Source organism: Sus scrofa, chromosome 1 (assembly GCF_000003025.6).
Source record: "Sus scrofa isolate TJ Tabasco breed Duroc chromosome 1, Sscrofa11.1, whole genome shotgun sequence".
Taxonomy (NCBI): domain Eukaryota; kingdom Metazoa; phylum Chordata; class Mammalia; order Artiodactyla; family Suidae; genus Sus; species Sus scrofa.
In genome coordinates, this window is record NC_010443.5 from 180409710 (window position 1) to 180434458 (window position 24749).

Below are 24749 nucleotides of genomic sequence, written 5' to 3' on the forward strand. Positions count from 1 at the left end.
AATTCCCATTCTTCTTCACAAGCCAAATGATCTGCTTCAGTTTACCTTTTAGCCACTATGCTCTAAATACACAGGTAAATCATTCAGAAAATAGGCTGTAAACTACTCCAATATCCTTCCTTTTCTTATAGCACCTCTTTTGCTGTTTTTTCTTAGGGCAGTATTCTATCCAAACAGTACTTATAAATAACACATATATATATATATTCAAACAATAATTGCTGTAATGCTACCAAAAAAACCATGTGCACACTCCAGTGGATGCTGCCCTCAGGAGCCAAAAGCTGCTGTTCCCAGCCCTGGTTATTATAGTGTAGCCCCAGTTCCCTGTGCCTGTCTTATGTAACAGTGTACCCACTCCTTTCCTCCTACACCCAGAAATGAGTCAACAGTCATACAGCAGGAACACCAAGTCACAGGAATAAAATAAGGGTCTGTGCCACAATGCTGTTGGGTGTGTGTGTGTGTATGTGAAGAATAATGGAAAGTAAACATGTCCCTAATGGTCTTTTTCCTGTTAATGATTAAATCTTATAAATTTACCCTGTAGTTCAACTAGAATTACAGTTATATGATACATGACAGGCTTCTGTGAACAAATTTAGAAGCATAACTAAAATTAATAAAAATTTAAAACATCTGTTCTAAAGGTACATGTGCAAAAATTACTTTGCTAAATTATTGCTAAAGACAAAATTAAGGCATTTTTAGGAAATAAGATGTCAACTGTTTAACAAAAGGAAGAAACACGCTAATTTTTGGCTAAAACCTCTTTTTTATTAAGTAACTGATTCTCCATTATCTACTTCAAAGAACAGTTCACCTTTTGTTGACAAGACAATAGTAACCATTTCCATCCTCTTCAGAGATAAAAATTTAGGATCAACTAAAAGGTAACAGGTCTCTAGACCTCTTGTTTTAAGCAGTAAAATACATACTCTCTATTCTTACCGGCCAATTTTTGGAAAGTTCTGATCTATTTGGGGAAAAAAAAAAAAAAAAAAAAAAAAAAAGTTGATAGTTTCCTAAAGTTTTATAACTAGCTCATAGAACCTGAGTTGAAAGGGATTATAATCTTTGAGTTATTTTTTCTCATAAGAAGCAAAGAATTCCATTTTAGTACTATTTTTTCCCCAAAAAGGAAAAGCTTTCTATGTTATTTCTTTCTACAATGGCTATAGAGTAGCAATAACATAAAGTAGAAAGAATAACCCTCCTCAATCTTATCAGCTTCCAGAAGTGACAAATGTTTAACAGACACACATTCCTCCAGACTTAAGGAAATATATGAATATATTATATATGACTTAGGATCAGCATATGAACAAGAGCTATGTACAATACAAGGTCAGTGGTATCATGATTGAAAGAAGAGGGGAGAAAGGAAAAAAAGTCCATCTGGTATGATTCCTCATCCTATTCCTATACTATATGGATATTATCAGATAAAGAGGCTTCTGTAGGTTAGCTCAGACACCAAACTATGCTTAATTTCTGTGAATATGTACATAATTTCAAGTAAACTAAAGCCAAACTGCTGACAAGCTCTGTTTACACCTTGCAGGATAATATTTATAACTAAAACGTTAAAAAATACACTGACAAGGCCTAAATTTGACTTATGGGAAAAAAAATCCTAATGCTTTCAGATCAGAGTCCTCAAATACCATCTTGTCTTTCTGCACCAGGCCACAGAGATCAATAGCTGTGAGTTTATAGCACCTGGCCACAGAGATCAATAGCTGTGAGTTTATAAACTGAGAAGATCGGGGAAAGTGTAAGGGAATGTTTATGTTGGCCAATAATTAACAAATATTTCATAGTAAATGACCAATAACTTTATGATATTTAATTATTCTAAGTTCACTGTACAACCATCTTTCTAAAATTCTTCTGTGGGCTATTTTATGCTGATAATTTTGGTTTTTGAAACACAAAAGGAGTACTGAGAATAAACGTACAAAACATCACTTTATATAGTTGTTAACAGTACTGTACATGTAATTATTATGTGTAAAATACAAAGTACCAGGAATTTGATACTCAGTAAATGGTAATTAGTATTAAGAAAGTAGTAATGACAAAAATTAAGAGTATGAAGAGTATGAACTTTGAAGTTAAAGGTTTAAAATCCACCACTTAACAGTTGTGTGATCTGGGAAGAAACAAAATTTTTTTCAACTATAAAACAGACTGAGGAAGGTTCTATGAGATAACCTACCTAAAGGTTTATAGTACAATATGGAACACAGGTAGCAACAGCTATTTACTTTTAAACCCCCACCCCCTTTTTTTAGTTCCCTTTTTGGTTGCACCCATAGCATATGGAAATCCCAGGCCAGGAATCGAATCTGAGCTGCAGCTATGACCTATGCCACAGCTGTGGCAACATCAGCCACACCAACCCCACTGAGCTGGGCTGGGGATCACACCCACCCCTCAGCAGCAACCCAGGCCACTGCAGAGACAACGCTGGATCTGAAACCTGCTGCACCACAGTGAGGACTCCCAAAAACCCCCTTTTCTGAAATCACAGCACTCTGTATATACCACTGATACTAATCCTTATCACATTGGGTTATTAATCTGAGTAGCTACTTCTGCTTTCCCAGAAGAGAAGCTCTTTGAGGCAAATATTTCATTTATTCATGAATACATTCTAAGAACAGTGCCTATTATGGCACCCAACAAATATCCTCAATGAGCTTCGCAAACTCGGAGCCATCTATAAAAACTAGCTCATGTATTTTCCTCTTTTAGTGCAGCTTTCCTTGCTCACTCACTATAATAATAAGAAACCATAACTAAGGGACTTACCCAAGTCACCCACTATGCCCATTTGCTTTAAAATGCATGATTGCTTTTAAGCCTCACCAGGAGTAAGGTAGGTAAGGTAACTAAGATTACCCGCTGTGTTTCAGTAGAGGAAAAACACTGAGAACTAAGTTCAGTAACTTGCCCAAGGTCATTCACTAAGTAGGTGATGGAAACAGAAATCACGCTTTCCTTCCAACCAGTTTCCCTCACAAGCAATATTAACCACTATTCTGTACCTTCACCCCTAATAATAACAATCATTTACTAAGCTTTCTCAATGTTCAAGACACTGTTATACATGTTTTAGATGCATTGTTTTATTGAGTACTTAATAGGCTTAAGAATAGGTACTATTTACTATCTCCAGTTTATAGAAGACAAAACTAAGTTAAGCACCCTGTCCAGGGTAACAATGTGTCAGTGAACACAGAACATCTCAGAACTTTAGCCACCATGCACAGTATTTCCTCAACACCCTTGTGTCCTTAAGTTATGCTCTTTTTCACATGTGCATCTAGGACTTCTCTGGGTCCCTCCTTTTATCACAAGAGATTGTATCACTAATTTACAAGTTATTCTACCCCTATGAGAATGTAAGCCTTTTACTGAATCCATGTAATAGCACAAGTTGGCACACAAAGAAAGTGAAGATTCAATAAAACTTTGTAAAACTTCTGTTTCTAATCAATAACTTTTCAACTTTACAAACTCTGATAGCCTTTCTTCAAATAAAATATCATTTAAAAGCCCAGTATTATTAAGAGAAAAAACATGGTGCTACACAGGTAAAACAGCCCAGAGACTCCATTCCGCTCTCCATTCACTTTTCAACAAAAATTTGTGCTATAAATTCACTTACTTCACAGGGGCTCGAGCATAAACCTGAAGCCAGTCAGGAATTTCTGCAGCATGATACGGATTTGCAGGTACCAGAAGGGACTGATTTCTTTCAGTTTGCTGTGGCTGGTATGTAACAGGAGGAGGTTGATCATATCGAGGTACGCTAAGAATAAAGAACATTCATTAGGATAAAGGCCCTCAATGAAACAAGAAATAGTAATAAGTGTTTTTCAATATGCCTCTTGCCCCAAATTCTACCACCTAAAAAACATAAAAATCTTGGCTTTTTAAAAAAAGGGAAGTAAAATCCACCTTCTCTTGGAAAATTGTAGGTCATTAATGATGGATATAAAACTAAACTAAATCTTAACATATTTTTAAGAGATTTCTCTGGTTGGTATTTATTCTTTTCAAGGGCAACTTCAAAAAAGGCCATAAAAAAAGTCAGAGCTAAGTTATAACCTTTAGACAGAGGCTTAAAACTAGAATCATAAATTTTAGTAACAGTAGTAATTAGCTGTAAATTTATATTGGAAGGCTTGATAATTTTTCTCAAGATAAAAATGGATATTTTCTTCCTCCTTTAGGCTGAAAAGGGGGTTTGGAGTAGGTACTATAGCAGGAGTGAGTACTATGCTTGAAATGCCCACATTAGCTGTACTATTTTTTTCTGCTTTTAATAACTTTAAGAAAGTATATGGGAATTAGAATTGTTCAGAACCTGTTTTAAATCAGAGACTTAAAAAAGCCAACTCTTGGAGTTCCCGTCGTGGCACAGTGGTTAACGAATCCGACTAGGAACCATGAGGTTGAGGGTTCGGTCCCTGCCCTTGCTCAGTGGGTTAACGATCCGGCGTTGCCGTGAGCTGTGGTGTAGGTTGCAGACGTGGCTCGGATCCAGCGTTGCTGTGGCTCTGGCGTAGGCTGGCAGCTACAGCTCCGATTCAACCCCTAGCCTGGGAACCTCCATATGCCGCGGGAGCGGCCCAAGAAATAGCAACAACAACAACAACAACAAAAAAAAAAGACAAAAAAAAAAAAAAAAAAAGCCAACTCTTTTAACTAGTTCTAACAGGTCTGTGTATATTGGGGAGGAAAGAGAACAGCAAGGTGGGCTGGGGGCTGTTATAAATGGAAAATCTTAAGGAAAGCACTGGGCCACTTGAAGGTTAAAGACTGAATTGTGGGAGACCAAAAACGGCCTATCCTTAACTTGGATACTAAGTTGGAAATTGCCTCCAAACATAAAGATTTATGTGTATATCAGAAAAGGTCATTTGATAACTAAACTAGGACAAAGTAAGTGCTGGGTTAGACTATGGTTAACAATTTAAAGATCAATGTGCAAATGGCACTGAATTTTATCTTCATTTCTTTTTTCATAGATAGGTACAAAGTGAAATATCCCTTGATGTCACAAATGGAAGGTGGGAAAGAACTAAGGCTTTGAAGTCAGATACCCCCTGAGGGGGGGGCGGTGTTGGGTTGGGGCAGTTAACCTCAGTTTGGCCACTTATAGGTTGTATGAATGTAGGCAAAACTGCTTCACTTCTCTTATCCTCAGCCTCCTTATTTGTAAAACTGGAGCTAAACAGTAAATGACCTAATATATGTCAAGAGTTCTATATACTGACTGGCATAATATAGATAGTTAAATGGCTACTAATTAATTCTACTTGAGCCTAAGACATTTATTCTCTCTTTAAAGTTTAAAGTTGATTTGCGGAGAGACACAAATTAAATTATTGTGAAAATTCTTCATAAACTATAAAAATTCCGTAATAAAATTAATGACGGTAAACAGAAAACTAAGTTCCATATACTCTCAAATCTGGTTATAAGGAACAGAAAGCCTCTGCCACCTAGTGATAGCAAACTGTAACCACATGTTTTTGTTGTTTTTTTTTCCTGCATTTCTATCATTTACTCATTCAACAAACATCTACCTATGTGTGTCTCTATATTGGGTGCTGGGGACACAGAAGGAATTAGTGGGACTTACTATGCCCTTCGGTGGGGACTGTGACCAGGTGGGAGTGAAGCTACAAATTACTCACATGTCACAGGCCTGAAAATGGAAGCCAGGGAAAGTGCAGTTTGCTTGCAATGGTAAAAAGAATAGGCAAAGGGGCCTGAGCTTAACACAGGCAGAGCAGTTGACTTGGTTCTTTTGAAGGGATGACAACTTCAGTTGTTTAATAAATATTGACTGAGTGCCACTAAATGGAATCCATGAAAAAAATGCTTTTCAAAGTTGAATTAATAAATCCAAATGTGTAAAACTGTTAAAACAATACAGCAATGATAAAGCTTAGTTTTCTGGATGATAATGTGAAAATTTATTTTCATAATGATATTAATGGTTCTAAAAAACACAAATGCTTGCTCTAACCAAGTATCTATATTATGCTAGATATACTAAGCAACACCTATCAAAATGCTGATGATATTCTACCCATTTTTAATTTTATGGCTCAGTTCTTGAGAGCTCAAATATAGTTAACTAGAAATGTTGCAATTTCCATACTAGACTTTCTATATACTTTGAAGTCCAATGTGTACATGTATAACACACTTCAATTTGGCTTAGTCATATTTCAAGTGCTCAATAGCCATATATGACAACTGGCTAAAGAATTCATAGTAGAAGTTTGGCCATAAAAGAGATCTACTGATAAGGCCAACATCATCAAAACAGCCCAAAGGATCATTGGTTGCATTTATCAAACAGATTTGAGATGTTCTGTGCATTTCCAATTTTTGCTTTCTTGCCTGGCAAATAGCAAGACATGTAATTCAAAACATATATTCTGGCACATTATAAGGCAGGTCTGTATTTTTTATAAAAATTTAAATGTAAGGAGATAGATGTTTTATTTACTTGCTTCAATTTCCAGGTATCTTTAACAAAAAGCAGAATCTGATCACAAGAATGTAGATCTTGTTTTTGAGGCTATTTAAAAAGTTTTTAACTATTAAAGTAATTCACTACTAAATATAAGTCCAGAGAAAAATCTCATAAACTTTGAAAAACATAGTTTTCAAATTAAACTTCAGGATGCCTTTCTCTTTAATGAAAATATGAATTTACAGCTTAACATTATACAATCTCAAAACAAAGAGATAAAATAAAGTTGATATTTTACCTAGGAGCACAGGGATGCCTATATTGAGCCTTTTTATTTGTGTGATCTACATAATAGGTTCCAAATTCTGATGACTCAACTCGCTCCCATCCTGGAGGAAGTCCTTCTCGCTCAAGAGGATGGCTCCAATGAGTTGTATTTGTGTTGTGATCTATATAGTATTTCCTCCCTCTCATTGTCCAGTCCACAGACCAGCCAGGAGGAAGGGGTAAATCTTCAGAACCATGGTTTGTTAAATTTCCTAAAGATGTAGCAGCAATTCTCCCAATACCTGAAAAGAAAGAAAAAGAGAATAGAACAATTATTCATAGCTAAAAAAAAAATGACATATGAGAAACACAAAATTAACTATCTCAATCATACCCTTCTGTTAAAAGCCATGATTTTACATTAATAGATTTTTCATAAAACTAGCCAGTATTCCTATTATTTAATTACAAAAGGGAGGAACCAGACTTCCTCTTTGAAATTAGGCTTTTTTGGTTGATGCTTCCATCACCAGGTTATACAAATGTTTAACTACTAACAAAGCTTCTTAAGTATGTATACTGCTAAAGGAAAAGTGAAGGAAAAAAAAATTCACCTTATTCAAGATTTAAGATGTGACATTTCATCTGAAACAGCAAAAATAAACTTGTAAAACTATTCCTAGTTGGTAATTTCTTAAAAATAACTTAGCTGTACCATAATAAATTCATCAAGGTAGCACAGTATAAGGTCAACATACAAAAATCAACTAAATACCTACATACTAACAAATGGAAACAAATTATAACAGCTCCAAAAAATCAAATATTTACATACCAATCTAACCAAAAAATTGCAGGATCTGTATGCTGACAACACAAAACATTGATGAAAGAAATGAAAGAAGGTAAGTGTGGCCAAGATGGTGGATTAGACAGACCTTGAACTTGCCTCCTCCCACAGGAGCATCAAAATTATAACTATTTGCAGAGCAACTACTAATGAAAAAAGACCAGAATCTAGCAGAAAAGATCTACAACTAAAAATATAAAGAAGGAACCACAATGAGGTGAGTAGGAAAGGTGGAAACACAGTATATAGTTAAGACCCTTATCCCTATGTGGGCAATCCACAAAGAGAAGAATAATTAAAGACATGTTGTCCTCAAGGAGCGAGAGGACCTAGCCCCACACTGGGCTCCCCAGCCCAGGGATCCTGCACCAGGAAGACAAGTCTCCAGAACTTTTGGCTTTGAAGGCCAGCAGGGCTTACTTTCAGGAGAGTCAAAAGGCTGTCTGAAAGAAAAACTCCACTCTTAAAGGGTACACACAAAATCTCATACACTTTGGGACCCAGGGCAGAAGCAGTAATTTGAAAGGAACCTGGGTCAGACCAACCATAGAGAGCCTCCTGGAGAGGCAGGAAACCGGAGCTGACACTGGGGACACAGATTCTTGTGAGAGATATTTCAGGAGTTTATTCTACCACAAAGATACTGGTGCCAGCAAGATCCATTTTGGAATCCTTCCTCTAGCTTTTTAGCACCAGGACCTTGCTGTGCCCACCAACCTATGGTCACCAGTATGGGACACATCAGGCTAAGGCAAGCAACGAATCCAGCTGGGGCAAAGCCCCACCTACCAGCAGGCCAGCTGCCTTAAAACCCCAAGACCACAGCCACCCTAGAACATGGTCCTTCCGCAAGACGAGGACCAATACTGCACACCAGTGCACTAGCCCTAGCCCTGGAATCCCCAAGGCACTGCAGCTAGACACCTTGGGACCCACTTCACCCATGAGTGGGGCTGGCACTGGCTCTGGGACTACCCTCGCCCACCAGTGGGCAGGCACCAGCCTCAGGAACTCCTGGGCCCTGGACCTATGTACCAGCAAGCTGGCAAACCACCTTTATGACCCACATGGCCCTGCAGAGACCCCAGAACCCAGCTCCACCCACCAATGAGCTGGCACTAGCTCCTGGATCCCCTGGGCCCTAGCCCCATCCACCAGTGGACAGATACCAGCGCTAGGATCACTGTAGCCGGCTAAGTCAGGACCCACTAGCAGGATGGAATCAGCCACAAGACCCCATAGTCCCTGGCACCATCAACCTGCAGGCCAAAAACAGATGTGGAACATCTCAAGCTACAGAGCCAGCTATCCTGGGATCCAGTCCCATCAACCAGTGGACCAACACAAGCTTTGGGAACACCCTGGACTCTGCCAACAATGGACCAACACAGCTCTGGGACACCCTGGATTCTCCAGTGGCAGGAACTAGCCCTGACCACTTGCAGGCCAACACGAGTTCCAGGACTCCAAAGGGCCCTGTAGCCAGAGACCCTGGGACATGGCTCTGCCCAACAGAGAACCATGTAGGAAGGTTAAAACATAAAAGTAAAATTGCTTATATCCACAATAAGAAGCTAAGGGATACACAAGACAAAAAGATGTTAAATATGATGTCAAAAACAGTAAACGTGGTGGGGAGGGGTCAAATGCAGTGTTACTAAAATTCATTTGAACTTAAGAGTTCACCAGCTTGACATAATCATATATATAAACACATATATCTATATAAATCTGTAATAAATATACATGCAAAAAAGAAATCCTAGTCATCATAAGAGCAAAAGAAGAAGGAACAAAAAGAACTACAAACACAACCCCGAAAAATTTAACAAAAGAGGAACAAGTACATATATCAGAAATTATCATAGGGGTTACTGCTGTGGAGCAGTGGGTTAAGGATCCAGTATTGTCTCTGAGGAGGTGTGGGTACTATCCCTGGCCCAGCACAGTGAGTTAAGGATCTGGTATTGCTCAGTGTCAACCTGGCCTGAGAACTTCCATATGCTGTGAGTGCGGCTGAAAAAGAAAAAAGAAAATCACTATAAATGTAAATGTACTAAATACTCCAAGCAAAAGACACATAGTAGCTAAATGGATACCAACAAAGATACCATGTATATGGATGCTATTATACATGTTGCCTACAAGAGACTCACTTCAGATCTTTTCCAACCACTATGCGATGAGACTACAAATAAAATAAAAAGAAAAAACAGCAAAAAACAAGTATAGGCTAAACAACACACTAATAAACAACCAATGGATCACTGAAGAATTTTTTTTTTAATTTTTAAAATATCTGAAGACAAATGAAAATGAAAACACAATGATCCAATATCTATGCTTTGCAGTAAAAGCAGTCTAAATGGAAGTTTACAGCAATACAAGCCTACCTCAAGAAACAAGAAAAATCTCAAATAAACAAACTAACCTTACACCTAAGGGAACTTGAAAAAGAATAAAACCCAAAGTTAGTAGAAGAAAAGAAATCATAAAGATATGAATGAAGAAATAAATGAAATAAAGATGAAAACAGCAATAAGAAAGATCACTGAAACTAACAGCTGGTTCTTTGAAAAGGTAAGCAAAACTGATAAACCTTTAGCCAGATTCATCAAGAAAAAAAGAGCCCACATCAGTAAAATCAGAAATGAAAAAGGGAAAGTTACAATAAATAGCAGAGAAACACAAAGGATCATAAAAGATTAATATGAATAATTATATGCCAATAAAATAGACAACCTAAAGGAAATGTACAAATTCTGAAAAAAGTATAATCTCCCAACACTGAACTAAGAAAAAATAGAAGATATGACCAGACCGATTACCAGTAATGAAACTGAATCAGTAATAAAAACACTCCCAAAAAAACAAAAGTCCAGGACCAGAAGCTACACAGGTGAATTCTACCAAACATTTATAGTAAACATCTACCCTTCTCAAACTATTCCAAAAAACTAAAGATGAAGGAACACTTGTGAACTCACCTACAATATCAGCATCACCCAGAAAAGAAAACCAAAGACATCACAAAAAAATGACAGACCAATCACTGATGAATATAGATGCAAAAATCCTAACAAAGTAATAGCAAACCCAATCCAACTACATAGTAAAAGGATCATATACTGTGATCAAGTGAGATTCATCCCAGGGATGCAAGGATTCTTCAAAATCTGCAAATTAATGTAATATACCACATTAACCAAATGAGGAATAAAAATCATATAATATCAATAAGATGCAGAAAAAAATTTCCCACAAAATTCCATATCCATTTATGATAAAAACTCAGCAGAGAAGGTATAGAGGGAAAATAGCTCAACAGCAACAACAACAAAAAAAAGCCATTTACAACAAACCTACAGACAACCTAACATTACACAGTGAAAAGCTGAAAGCCAACCTATTAAATTCAGGAACAAGGCAAGGATGCCCACTCTCCTTTCTCCCCAATCCTATATAACAGAGTACTGGAAGCCCTAAACACAGCAATGAGACAAGAAAAAGAAATAAAAGGTATCCAAATTGGAAGTTTTTAAAGATAAAACTGCCACTCTTTGCAGATGATGTAACATTTTTATAAAGAACCCTAAAGTCTCCATACAAAAGCTATTAGCACTAATAAATGAGTTTAGCAAGATAGGATATAAGATTAAAATATACAGAAATCTGTTGCATTTCTATACACTAATAATGAAATATGAGAAAGAGAATGAATAAAAGCAACTCCATTTAAAATCACATCCAAAAAAAAAAAAAAAAAAATCCCAAGGAGGTGAAAGATCTACATGCTGAAAATTATAAAACACTGAAGAAGAGTCAAAGAAATGGAAAGATATTACATATTCTTATATTGGAAGAATTAATATTTTTAAAATGGCCATATTACCCAAAGAAATCTCTAGATTTCATGCAACCCCTATCAAAATATCCATGACACTTTTCATAGAACTAGTATAATCCTAAAATTTATATGGAACCCAGACCTGCCAAAGCAACTTTGAGAAAAAAGAATAAAGGTGAAGATATAATCCTCTAAGACTTCAGACTATAAGACAAAGGGTACAGTAATCAAACAGCATGGTATTGGCACAAAGAGAGACATTTATCAATGGCAGAATAGCACAGAAATAAACCCACACACCTGTGGTCAATTAACTTACAACAGAAGAGGCAAGAATATACAACGGAGAAGAGATGATCTCTTTCAACAAGCAGCATTGGGAAATCTGGACAGCTACATGTAAAACAATGAAATCAAAACATTCCCTCATACCATATACAAAAATAAACGCAAAATGGTTTAAAGAACTAAATTTAAGACATGACACCACAAAACTCCTAGAAGATGACACAGGCAAAATATTCTTTGACATAAATTGCAGCAATATGTTCTTAGATCAATCTCACAAGGCAAAAAATAAAATAAAAATAAAAGCAGGAATAAACAAATGCGACCTAATCAAACTTAAAAAGTTTTTGCACAGCAAAGGAAACTATCAATAAAATGAAAAGACAACATACAGATTTGAAAAAAAAAGATTTGCAAACAATGCAATTGACAAGGGGTTAATATCCAAAATATACAAACAGTTCATACAACTCAGTATCAAAAAAAAAAAAAAAAAACAATTAAAAAAAATGGACAGAGGAGTTCCCATCATGGCTCAGTGGCTAATGAACTTGGCTAGCATCCATGAGGACACAGGTTCAATCCCTGGCATTGCTCAGTGGGTTAGGGATCCGGCGTTGCCATGAGCTGTGATGTGGGTCGCAGACGTAGCTCAGATCCTGCATTGCTGTGGCTGTGGCATAGGCCAGCAGCTACAGCTCTAATTCAACCCCTAGCCTGAGAACCTCCATATGGTTCAGGTGCGGCCCTAAAAAAGGACACACACAACAAATAGACAGAAAACATAAATAGACATTTTTCCCAAAGAAGACATCCAGGTGGCTAACAGGCACATGAAAAGATGCTCAACACTGCTAATTTTAAGAAAAATGTAAATCAAAACCACCATGAAGTACCACCTCACACAGGTCAGAATGGCCATCATCATAAATCTACAAATAATAAATGCTGGAGAGTGTATGGAGAAAAGGTGGACAAAAAAAAAAAAAAAAAAAAAAAGGAGTTCCCATCGTGGCGCAGTGGTTAAGGAATCTGACTAGGAACCATGAGGTTTCGGGTTCGATCCCTGGCCTTGCTCAGTGGGTTAAGGATCTGGCATTGCCGTGAGCTGTGGTGTAGGTCGCAGACGCGGCTCGGATCCTGTGTTGCTGTGGCTCTGGTGTAGGCTGGCAGCTACAGCTCCGATTCGACCCCTAGGCCAGGAACCTCCATATGCCGCAGGAGCAGCCCAAGAAATGGCAAAAAGACAAAAAAAAAAAAAAAAAAAAGAAAAGGCAACCCTCCTACACTGTTGATGGGAGTGTAAAATGAAATTAAATATTCTGCTACTGCCATAAATAAAAAGGGAAAAAAGAATTAGCAAGCAATTCCCTGAAGGAAGACTGCAAAGAAAAGCAAGAACCCCAAAAAATAGATATAAAGACAACAGAGATAATAGCTGTGCTCAGGAAAGTAATAAAAATGAAGACAAAAACTGGAAGAACAAACATGCAGTGTTTTTTATGGTGGAAAAACCTGGCAAACTTCGCCAAGTGCTGAAGGTTAACATCATCAACAATGCCCTATAGAGATCATGTATCTTCTTTATATAATACCATGAAGAGACTTCATGTCTATGGTATTCTTTTCATAAACAAATAAGCCCATTCAAATCATGAGAAAAACATCAGACAAAATCCAAATTGAGGGACAGTCTACAAAATCTCTGACAAATATTCCTCACAACTGTCAAGGTCATGAAGAACAAGACTAACAAATTGTCATACACCAAAGAACACTAAGGACACATGACAACTAAATTCAATGTGATACTCTGTATTGTATCCTGTAACAGAAAATGAACATAAATGAAAAAAAATGGCGAAATTCCAATAAATCTTGGTTTTCAATTTTTTTAAAAAAAAATCCTTGAGTTCATATACTAAAAATAAAAACTCACTGGTTACCTCTGGAGGTGGCAAGGGTACCAACTCACTCTGAAAAATGGTCAGTAAAGGAAAAGTTCTAGCATTTAACCTGTATTATATGAACAGCAATCAAATAATTGATAAAAGAAAGCTCTTCATTATAGAATTCCAACTAATAAATAAAAAAATTAAGAGTATCAATATTAGCAGCACCTAATGAAATACTGATCTAGGCAATAATCATTAATGGTTTCCAAACCAATACGTGAAAAGCTGCTGGAGAACATCATGATAGATGAACTGGGATGACATCTGATTCCATGATCAATTTTAATATCACAAAAAGAGAAACCAGTCGTTATGTGTCTCTTGAACTGACGCAATAGAATGTATATAACACTACCTATGTTTTTTTTGGAATAAAAAAATGCAAGAAAGAAAACAAAATCACTCTTACTCAATACTCCTTGGGAAGAAAGGCGTATTATATATCTCTAAACATATGGTGACTAGAGAACAAAACAAAGCTAACAAGCTTTTTTGGTGAAATTAACCTTGGCTTCTGTCACCTGCAATTGAACATTTATTTGTTAATTGTTCAGTACTCACAGAGAAAATATTTAAATAGAAAAGAAATAAGCCAATGTATTAAAAATACGCACATAGCAAATAACTAAAATCACAATGCATATGCAAGCAATGGCTTTATACTTTCTCATACTTCCATCACTAAAAATGTTGTAGTACCAGCCACAACCAAAGATAGTAATCGGTTTTTATTTTATTTTATTTTATTTTATTTTATTTTATTTTATTTGTCTTTTTAGCTATTTCTTGGGCCGCTCCCGCGGCATATGGAGGTTCCCAGGCTAGGGGTCGAATCGGAGCTGTAGCCACTGGCCTACACCAGAGCCACAGCAATGCGGGATCCGAGCCACGTCTGCAACCTACACCACAGCTCATGGCAACGCCGGATCCTTAACCCACTGAGCAAGGGCAGGGACCAAACCCTCAACCTCATGGTTCCTAGTCGGATTCGTTAACCACTGCGCCACGACGGGAACTCCGATAGTAATTGTTTAAAAGAATTACAGTCAGTGTATTAAAAGTGAGTTATTGATAAGAACCACAAAATTTTGCCTCAAAAGAGGTCCCCCTAGAAAAACAGATTTCCAAATGCAGCACTGAAAACAAAAAACTATTATAGTATTTAAAACCATACAAGCTAGGGAGTATTAAAGTTTATGATAATATCATTTTATCTGCTTAGAAAATCCAAATTTCCATATACTGAACTTGCCTAAATCTAGAAACACATGTAACTTTACATTTAATCAATAGTAGATATCAAACACCAGATTTTAAACCAGGATAAACGAAATTCATATTTAGAGGAAACACAAAGACTTCTCTGTAAAATCTCATGTCCAGGAACTAAACCCTGACAAACTGATAAGGGCCGCCATGAAATCCACAAAGTTCCAGATAGGCTCATCAGCTTTATCAATGTCATGTGAAATCATGATTTGTAACCTTTTTAGAGCTATCTAGAAGCAGTTTCATTTCATGACAAACTCCACCTGTACTTTCTGAAACTGTCATGTGCACTAAGTTTTTTTCAAACTATTATTTTGGACAATTCTATAAAACTTAATCAGAGATGAATGTACAGTACAAAAAGACTGGAAACTGATCTAAAACAAAAAACATCAGAAAGTCTAGCAGACTGAAAAAAAAAAGCTCTATCAAGCTCTAACACACTAGACCTCCACTCTTAAATTACGCTACAAAGTTGAAACTTTAATAACCAAACATTCCAAATCTGGAAAAAAACAAGGAAAAAGCACATAACACTCCTACAAAGAACATAAGTACTAACAATTATGAGTATCTATTCCGTCCACGGCCCTTTCCATATTTCATACTCAATCAGCTTTGTGAGGTGGTATCATTACCAATTTACAGATGAGTAAACAAAGGTTCAAGGAAGTTATTTTAGGAGTTCCTTCTGTGACACAGTGGGTTAAGAATCCGACTGCAGCAGCCTGGGTCGCTGTAGAGTTGAGATTTCAATCCTTGGCCCAGTACAGTGGGTTAAAGGATCCAGCACTGCCACAGCTGAGGTGTAGGTCACAGCTGAGGCTTGGAATGGATCCCTGGCCTGGAATTCCATATGCCACAGGTGCAGCCATTAATAAAAATAAAAAATACAAAAAAGTTATTCTAGGAGTTTCCACAGTGGTGCAGCAGAAATGAATCCGACTAGGAACCATGAGGTTGCAGGTTCGACCCCTGCCCTCGCTCAGTGGGTTAAGGATCAGGTGTTGCTGTGGCTGTGGTGTAGGCCAGCAGCTGTAGCTCCGATTAGACCCCTAGTCTGGGAACCTCCATATGCCGCAGGTGCAGCCCTAAAAAGACAAAAAAGTTATTCTACCAAAAGCCACACAGATGGTGTAAGACCACGTTACAAATTTATTACCTACCACGTAATCTTACCAGAAAAGGTCAAGTGTAATTCTTTAAAGAAAAATATGATTGCCACTAATAACAAGAGATCTATAAATTCTGAACTCAATAAGAAAAATGAGAACTTATTTCTGAGCTACAAGGAAAAATACAGTTTTCCATAATTTCAGTTAGTCCCAGAAAAGAATGAGTGGCATTTATAAACTTTAAATTAACTCCCATTTGAGAATTAACTGCAAAGCACCTTCCACTTAAATTAAAACATTAATAAGCTAAATACCTGATTTCGCAAAGACACAGATGAAAGTATTACTTTGTCTTTCTGCTAAGCTTTCACTAGATATGCTTCCGAAGAACTAACGTTATAAAACTGGGCAGGTATCTACAAGGTCCACCCTTACAGACAACTCAAAAATTCTGGTTTACCAATGTTTTAGTGGCTACAGAAAATAAAATGGAATATGGAACTCAAATAAAGGCTACAAGCTCCAGGGTAATACTAAACATGTTTAGTGTCCATGTTATAATCAAGATGCTGACAAAAAGATATAAGGATTAAACAAAGCCAACTGCCTTCTTTCCTCCTCTTCAAAATAATAACAAAGTTGTGCCCCTAAGGATTAGTAACACTCAAAAAAAAAATTCTGGTTAACTATATTTTTTTCAAATTATAGCTGACTTACAAAGTTGTGCTAATTTCTGTTGTACAGCAGAGTGACTCAGTCATACATATATACATACATACACACACACACACACACACACATTCTTTCTTTAAAAATACTGTTTTCCATCACGGTCTATCCTAGGAGATTGGATATAGGTCCCCAGCAGGACTTTATTGTCTACCCATTTTAAATGTAATAGTTTGCATCTACTAACCCCAAATTTCCAGTCCATCCCACTCCCTCCCCCTCCCCCTTGGCAACCACAGATCTGTTCTCCTGGTTAACTAAATATTCATGCATTTCCTGGAGTAAACACAACTCCAGTATTTTTTAGGACTTTCGATTTTTATAACTTGATTTCTTTAGCCATCTTTAAAAATAAAAATTAAAAGTTTGTTACTTGAAATTGCACAAAACCAAATTACTTAGGTGCAAAACAAAGGAATTCAATCTGCCTTTAGTATTCCAACTAAAGACTTCCTTCCTGTTAACAGAATTCCTTCCTTTGGCACATACAGTAAGTGCCTCACTGGTATGTAGGCCAAAATGTTAAAGGTCAAATTTCACAGCTAAATGTAGAACTTGCTAGGCCCTAAAATCCTTTAGGATATTATACAACTTGTTTTTTTGGTACTTCTGCTAAAATAGTAAGATGAAATTAACCCTTGAGACAAGGTGTTTCCTAAAAGCCTAAGTGACAACTCATTGACAGGCTCTACTACTCTCAAGTCATCACAAAACTATTTTCTTCCACACCTTTTTTGATGCTTATTACATTAGTAACAGCAATCAAAATTTAAACCTTGTGAAAATAAATGTGTCCTCAGCACATCCTCATTCTCCCACAAACTTACCTTCTTTCCATTCATTCATGTTCCTTAACTCTTTACAGCATAAATCTTGAAAATTTAATAAGTTTCAAGTCTTTTCAAGATGAATTTAAGAAACTTCCAGCTATTTTCTCATATTCAGATTTTTCCCTCCTGGAAATAATAGCTGTTAGGCTTTTCTGTTTAGTTAATAATTGGTTTTTAGTCCTCCCCTGCCACTTAGGAGCCTCCTAGAAAAAAGTATTTTTTTTTTTTCTGAAAGGCATTAATCTTATTGCCCTGATATAAACTAATGTTAAGTGAAATTTCTCAAACATGTATAACTGCCATAATAAAAGCAAGTGTTTTTTAAAATGATACTCTTGAATTTGTAAAAGTATCCAATTAACTTCTATTTTATTTACTTCTAAAACATGTTTGGAGAGGGAGTTCCCATCAGGGCTCAGTGGTTAACAAATCCAACTAGGAACCATGAGGTTGTGGGTTCGATCCCTGGCCTCGCTCAGTTGGGTTAAGTATGCTCAGTTGGGTTAAGTAAGTTGGGTTAAGTATCCGGCGTTGCCGTGAGCTGTGGTGTAGGTTGCAGACACGGCTCAGATCCCATGTTGCTGTGGCTCTGGTGTAGGCCAGCGACTACAGCTTCGATTGGACCCCTAGCCTGGGAACTTCCATATGCCCCCGGTTCAGCCCTAGAAAAGGCAAAAAGACAAAAAATAAAACATGATTGGAGAAAGTTATTTTTTTAAAGTCTGTCATTAGGAGTTCTTGCTGGGTTAAGGATCTGACTGCAATGGCTTGGGATGCCATGGAAGCTCAAGTTTGATCCTTGGCCTGGTGCAGCGGGTTAAGAATCCAGTGTTGCCAGAGCTGAGAAGAAATAAGTCACAGCTGTGGCTCAGATTAAATCCTTGGCCCGGTGGATTCCATATGGCACAGGTATGGCAAAAATAAAATAAAATAAAATAAAGTATGTTATTTAAATTATAAAAGCTATGTCAGGAATTTCCGTTGTGGCTCAGCAATAACGAACCCAACTAGTATCCATGAGGATGCAGGTTCCGTCCCTGGCCTTGATCAGTAGGTTAAGGATCAAGCCTCAGCTGTGGTTGTGGTGTAGACCTGTAGCCTGGGAACTTCTATATGCTATGGATATGGCCCTAAAAAGACAAAAACACAAAAACTACGTCAAACTGCATAAGCAGGGTTCTAAGAGAGGATCAGTAGAAATTTAGTTTTTACAATATTTCCTCAATGATATTTTGTGAATCAGGATTTTTTTTTTTTTTTTGCCTTTTTCTTATGGCCGTACCCGTGGTATATGGAGGTTTCCAGGCTAGGGGTCCAATTGGAGCCGTAGCTGCCGGCCTACACCACAGCCACAGCCACGCAGGATCCGAGGCATGTCTTCAAGCTACACCACAGCTCATGGCAACGCCGGATCCTTAACCCACTGAGAGAGGCCAGGGATCGAATAGTTGTCTTCATGAATGCTAGTCGGATTCATTAACTGCTGAGCCACAACGGGAACTACAACGAATCAGGATTTTAACACAAGATTTTATCTTGGTGTCATTAAATCTGCATACTTCAGGTATAAAAGTGTCATAAGCTATCAGTGATGTTTGGAATATAAACAATCGGTATTAATGGCAAACACTGTTATAAGCTATTATTCCCGATACTCTTCAGCTACCAAAATTGTCTTAAGACTCCAAACTTGAAATCTGTGGATCCATTCACTTACTCAACCATTTGTTTTTAGAGTACCTCCTATATAGCCAGGTGCTTTGGTAATCCTATCTGACTCTTCTCTTTCTCTCATCCCTCAATCCCCATTAGTGGTCAAGGCCCATTAATGCAGATGTGTCTCACTTCCCCCCTTTCCAAACATCCCCAGCCTGATAGGTCATTTAAAATATTACCCATCAAATGTGTACTGAATGGAAGATCACTGAAAGTACTTATAAATAGTGTATAACAGTAAGAAACTCATTCATATAAAAAGGCAGGGATATGAAAATGGACAAACTATAATCACAGTTTTAAAAAGAATGCCATGGAAAAAGATGAAAGAAATAACTAAATACATCTTGTTAAAATATATAAAAATGAACTTGTGTGTGTGTGTGTGTGTGTGTGTCTTTTTGCCTTTTCTAGGGCTGCTCTCGAGGCATATGGCGGTTCCCAGGCTAGGGGTTGAATCGGAGCTGTAGCTGCCAGCCTACGCCACAGCATTGCAGGATCTGAGCCGTGTCTGCAACCTACACCACAGCTCACAGCAACACCGGATCCTCAACCCACTGAGCAAGGCCAGGGATCAAACCGGCAACCTCATGGTTCCTAGTCGGATTCATTAACCACTGAGCCACAAGGGGAACCCCCAAAATGAACTTTATTTTTAAAACTTACTATTCTGATTAGAAAACAAATTATTTCAGTTTAAAAATACATGATTACTAGAAACAGCCAAAATACACAATAAAGTATCCAACTATCTAATCCTTTAACCTAGAAGTTCTTTAAAAACAAAAAAGACACGCACCTATTCTCATGACAGTACTTCTATATGCCTCTAGACATTTTATGTTATGTATTCATAGACTTCTAGATGAATCTCTTCTCTTCAATGTCCCAATGAGACTTGAATGTCAGCTTTCACAAAATAAGCTACTCTTGCCAACTACTCCATACTTTTAATTTTCAAAACTTCAGTGATTTACTTTCTCCCAAACCCATAATTAGGTCTCATTTTTCCTTCAAAAGTATCATAGATTTGCACTTTCCTCTCCACTGCAGTCCTCTTTTCTCTAGCAATCTATCTTAACTGGTAAGCTAATCTTGAAATAGTCCTTTCATAAAATGAACATCTTGTCCTTTTGAAATCTTCAATGGCCTCTGCTTGACTCAAATTTAAATCCTGCAAGCTCTTGCTGCACCACTAATCTCCATTTCACCTTACAACTTATTTCTCCAAACTATGCAGAAGTGCACAACTCCTTGGATTTATATCATCTCTGCTCTTTTCACTGGCCTAATCCTAATTTTCTAACTAAAATGTTCTTCCCATGTCCCCTGTCATTCTAAAGTCTAAGCTAAAAGCAAAAGCAAAGTTCAGGACCAACCTCTTCCACAAACCATTCTCCAAGTATTCTAGCCTACCCCGATCTCTTTCTCTTCTGACTCTTTACTGCACTTAACAGTCAATACCACAAAGTTTAATGACTACCTGTTTTTTGATCATCTTGAATATATTAGTTTCATCCTCCCAAATAGGTCCCAGAAGGCAGATACTACCAAGAGGGTCGGGGAAAATGCTAGACACATAAATGACTACTACGAAAACAGTTCTGTTAAAAGAAACAGTGCCAGTTCTAGCTAAGTAATGATGTAGTTGCCCATGGTGTCACCCATCATGCCCAATTCTTCCTATTTGCCTTTCTTTTCCCAGGTTGAGGTCCAGTTTCTCTGAAATCCTAACCTTCCCATTTTACCAAATCTAAACCTAGACGCAGTCCAACTATAGACATTAAAATCTCTAGGTTTTCCAGCTTCGAAATGTTAACAGTCTACATAGCCTTTAGCTACGTACCAAGCTTTTATAAAATAAGGTAATTAAATGGCTTAATAGACATGAAATTCCTTCCCTCAGTTCAGATTAATAATTATTTGCAAACTGACTTAGCAAATTGGCAAAATGTAGAAGTAGTTCTTTAGGAGTATCTGTTGCCTTCCCAAGAAAATCCAGAAAAGAACATTTTTTTAATGAGGTGTTAATAAATCAAACTCACGTAGTATTTATAATTTTAAGTTACCTGAAGCATGCCTCCCCTGATTTTGTGGCACTCTTTGGAAGAGATCGTGGTTGTAGTCATAATATCTATAGTCTTCATGTGTGCGATCTCCAAGCTGGCGCCTCCTCTGACCATCAAAATAATTATCGGAATAATAATATCGGGAACCAGAGTCTCCATTTTCAACAGCAAAATTAACTTCTGTTAAAAATGACTGAGAAGAGCCATATTCCCTAGGGACATCTGCTAGACTCCTGGCAAGATAAGAAGGTGCAGATAATCTGTTGCTTTCTCTTCTCATTATTTCATGAGGTGTTCTTTGAATTGGAGTTCTAAGGAAACTCTGGTTTCTTGAAACTATTCCATCTCCAGAAGCTGAAAAGGCATTAGAGCTGGAATCTGGAAGACAGATATCAGTTCGTCTTGGAATTGTGGGACCGTGCCGGATGAATGAAGGCATGAGATCTATGACAAAACAAAGGGTAAAAGGACCAATAAGTAATGCACTTTTCAGAAGTTGTTCATTTACATGTATCACCCCAAAATGAAAAACTTCAACAGATTTAAGAAAACATAATTAAAAATTTTAGGACAGTATTTGGGTATTTTAAAATTGAGGCTGGAGTTCCCACGTAACTCAGAGGGTTAAGGATCCAACGGTGGCTCTGGTTACAGCTGTGACACAAGTTCAGTCCCTGGCCAGGGAATTTGCACGTCATGAGCGTGGCCAAAAATAAAATTTGAGCTGACATCTTTCCACCCGAGTGAATTTATAATTTGTATGAATGTGTTATGTGTAAGCTCTGCCAGAATCAAATGTATTTTGCATCTTACCATACATAACATGATGAAATGTCAATAAGTTTAACTATTAAATATGTTATTAATGAAATACTCATGAAATGTATAAAAACAGTAAACAATCTAACAAATGGATACACAGTTACCAGCATAAGTTAACATTTTAGTGTGTTTTGTTGATTTTTCTTCATTTTCAAAATTCCTCAAATCCTTCAAGCAAACACAATTTAGAAAAAAGAAAACAAAATAATTTATAATTCTATTCGCAAACACATAAAAGTGATTTCCTTTAAAAAGATTTTAAAATGAATAACCTGGCCTTCCTACTTGTCGAATTGTGTAGCAGTAGTACATAAAAAGCTGTAATCAAAAAGTAGTAATCAAAAGCTGGAAAAGCTAACAATTTAGCTACAAAAATTAAAAAATAAAAAGATCTCATTTCAAAAAGGCACACAAATGTCGGATCTGTTCAAGAAAATGCCAAGACTGAAACTACGGCTCCTTTAAGAACAATTATAATTCAAAACAGAAGATAACAGAAGAACAATGGCTTTAAGGATACAGTACTTCTGAATACAGAATTTAATAGCTTAGGCATTCCCGGTTAGAAAGCAAATACCTTTAAAACAAGAAGAAAACTGGATTTGGCGACCGTTTTATAAGTTCATTAAGTAAACTATCAGAGAGCACTCACATTAATAAGCAACAGAAGCTAACTCTAGACAAAAATTAATATCAGAATAAACAAGGCTCAACATTTGATAAAACCAAAATATAAAATACTCTATCAAGTTATTTACTTAAAAGGCAAATATATCTCATTATTTCAAGTAATGTTCAATAAACTTTATTTGCAGCAAACTGCATGTTATCATTAACTCAACCAAAATACTAATATGTAACTGAAAAACTGATTAAAAAAAAAAGGTTTAAAAATCAAGTTTCACGTTACTGATGTACCCATCTAATATGCTCTGTTTTATAAGAAAGCACTGCAAACACATGGATAAATCTGCAAGTCTGATGTGGTTATAACGGAAAAACATGCTCTCCACCCCTTTCTGTGTGATCTTGGGCAAGTATTACTAGGAATCTCTATGAAAAGCTTTCTCAATTACAATATGAGGTAATGCTTAAGTCACAAGGTTAGGAGCCTCCCAGAAGAAAACTTACACAAAGGGCTCAGCCTGTAGAATGAGCACCAACAAATTAGCTCCTTACCTCACAGATGTTCTGAACACACGAAAATTAAAAATTCAATAGATTCAGCTGGAAAATTAGAATCAAATACTTAAAGTGAAGAGAAGAAAAGTGCCAGGGTAGGGTGGGAGAAAAATGCATTCTATTAGAGTTAAAAAAAAAAAAAGTTTTTGGTAACTTCCTGTAAAATATGAAATTATTTTGAGTACTTTGCCTTTTTGATTCTCGGCGGCGGGGGAGCTGGTATTTGAAGCAATTCTCACGAACACAGCCAAATACATATTTTGGCTCCTCTTCGCTAAGATCTACGATTGATGAGGCTTTAGGTAGCGGCTACAATAGCAATGATCACCTTTCATCTCCTTAAGTCTGCACCCAACAGCTGGGCTAAGGAATTCTACCCGAGAGTTCGCCCAATTTGCAGAACGGGCTAGTGACATCCGCAATGTTTGCAAACATACAGCAAATCTCGACGTAACTAGAAGAAAAAGTGTGCCCCAGTCTAATCACTTTAATTCCTATAAGCCCAGGGGATAAGCAATTTAAGTGTTTCCCAAAGAGCCTCTTTCTTCCAGTTAATCAAAACCAACAACACTGACGAAAGTAGACAGAGAAGTCTGTGGTTATTTGGGGGGGAGGGGGTCGGAGGTGGACGAATATAAGTTTCTTACTCTTCATCAGCTTTCATACAACCAACACCACTTTAAGCACAAGAAAATTTTAAAAACGAGTATTTCACAGATACCAAGGAGGAAAAGAAGCCGCGGAGAGAGGCGGCAGGCACTCTGCCCGGGTCCCCGTGGGCACCCCGGCCAGGTGTGGGCGCGCCCCGCCCGACACTCACTCCGCAGCAGAGGCGACGTCTCCTTCTTCACGTACTTCCCCTGCACCTCGGCCGGCTTGGACACTTCATTTTTGGTTTTCTTTCGGGACAGCATCCTTGTCCACAAGGCCTCAGGCCACGCCAAGAAGCCTCCCTAAGGCTCCGCGCCCGGCGCCGGGATTCCCCGCCGCCACCTCCGTCGGCGCCGCCGCCTCCTTCCCTCCGGAGCAGCCGCCGTCGCCTCCGCCTCCTCCTCCTCCTCCTCCTCCTCTCTGCAGCCCCGGGTCGCCCACAGGTACTGCCGCATGTTCGGGGCGCTACGCGCGCCGACCGCCGCTCAGTCGCTTCTCAGTTCCTTCCCGGAAGTCTGCCCGCTCCCCGACGCTGCCCGAGTACTCCGAGAGGAGAGGCCAGGGACGCCCGGCCAGGGCCATGGTCCGCCGCGGGCCGCCTAGTAACCGCTACGGCTGCTGCCGCCGCCGCCGCCGCCGCCGCCTACGTCCTGT

At 37.8% G+C, this 24749-nt stretch overlaps 1 protein-coding gene across 1 annotated transcript in view; it reads right to left on the bottom strand.

Moving 5' to 3' along the window:
* Positions 1 to 24749, bottom strand: part of SAV1 (salvador family WW domain containing protein 1) — a 29588-nt gene extending 4839 nt beyond the window's left edge. Inside the window, exons 1-4 of the mRNA XM_001927720.7 lie at positions 24265 to 24749; positions 21441 to 21884; positions 6804 to 7074; positions 3677 to 3820 (exon numbers count right to left, since the gene is read on the bottom strand). Coding sequence (XP_001927755.3) covers positions 3677 to 3820; positions 6804 to 7074; positions 21441 to 21884; positions 24265 to 24358 — 953 coding nt within the window. The 5' untranslated portion in view covers positions 24359 to 24749. The remainder of the gene's footprint in view (positions 1 to 3676; positions 3821 to 6803; positions 7075 to 21440; positions 21885 to 24264) is intronic.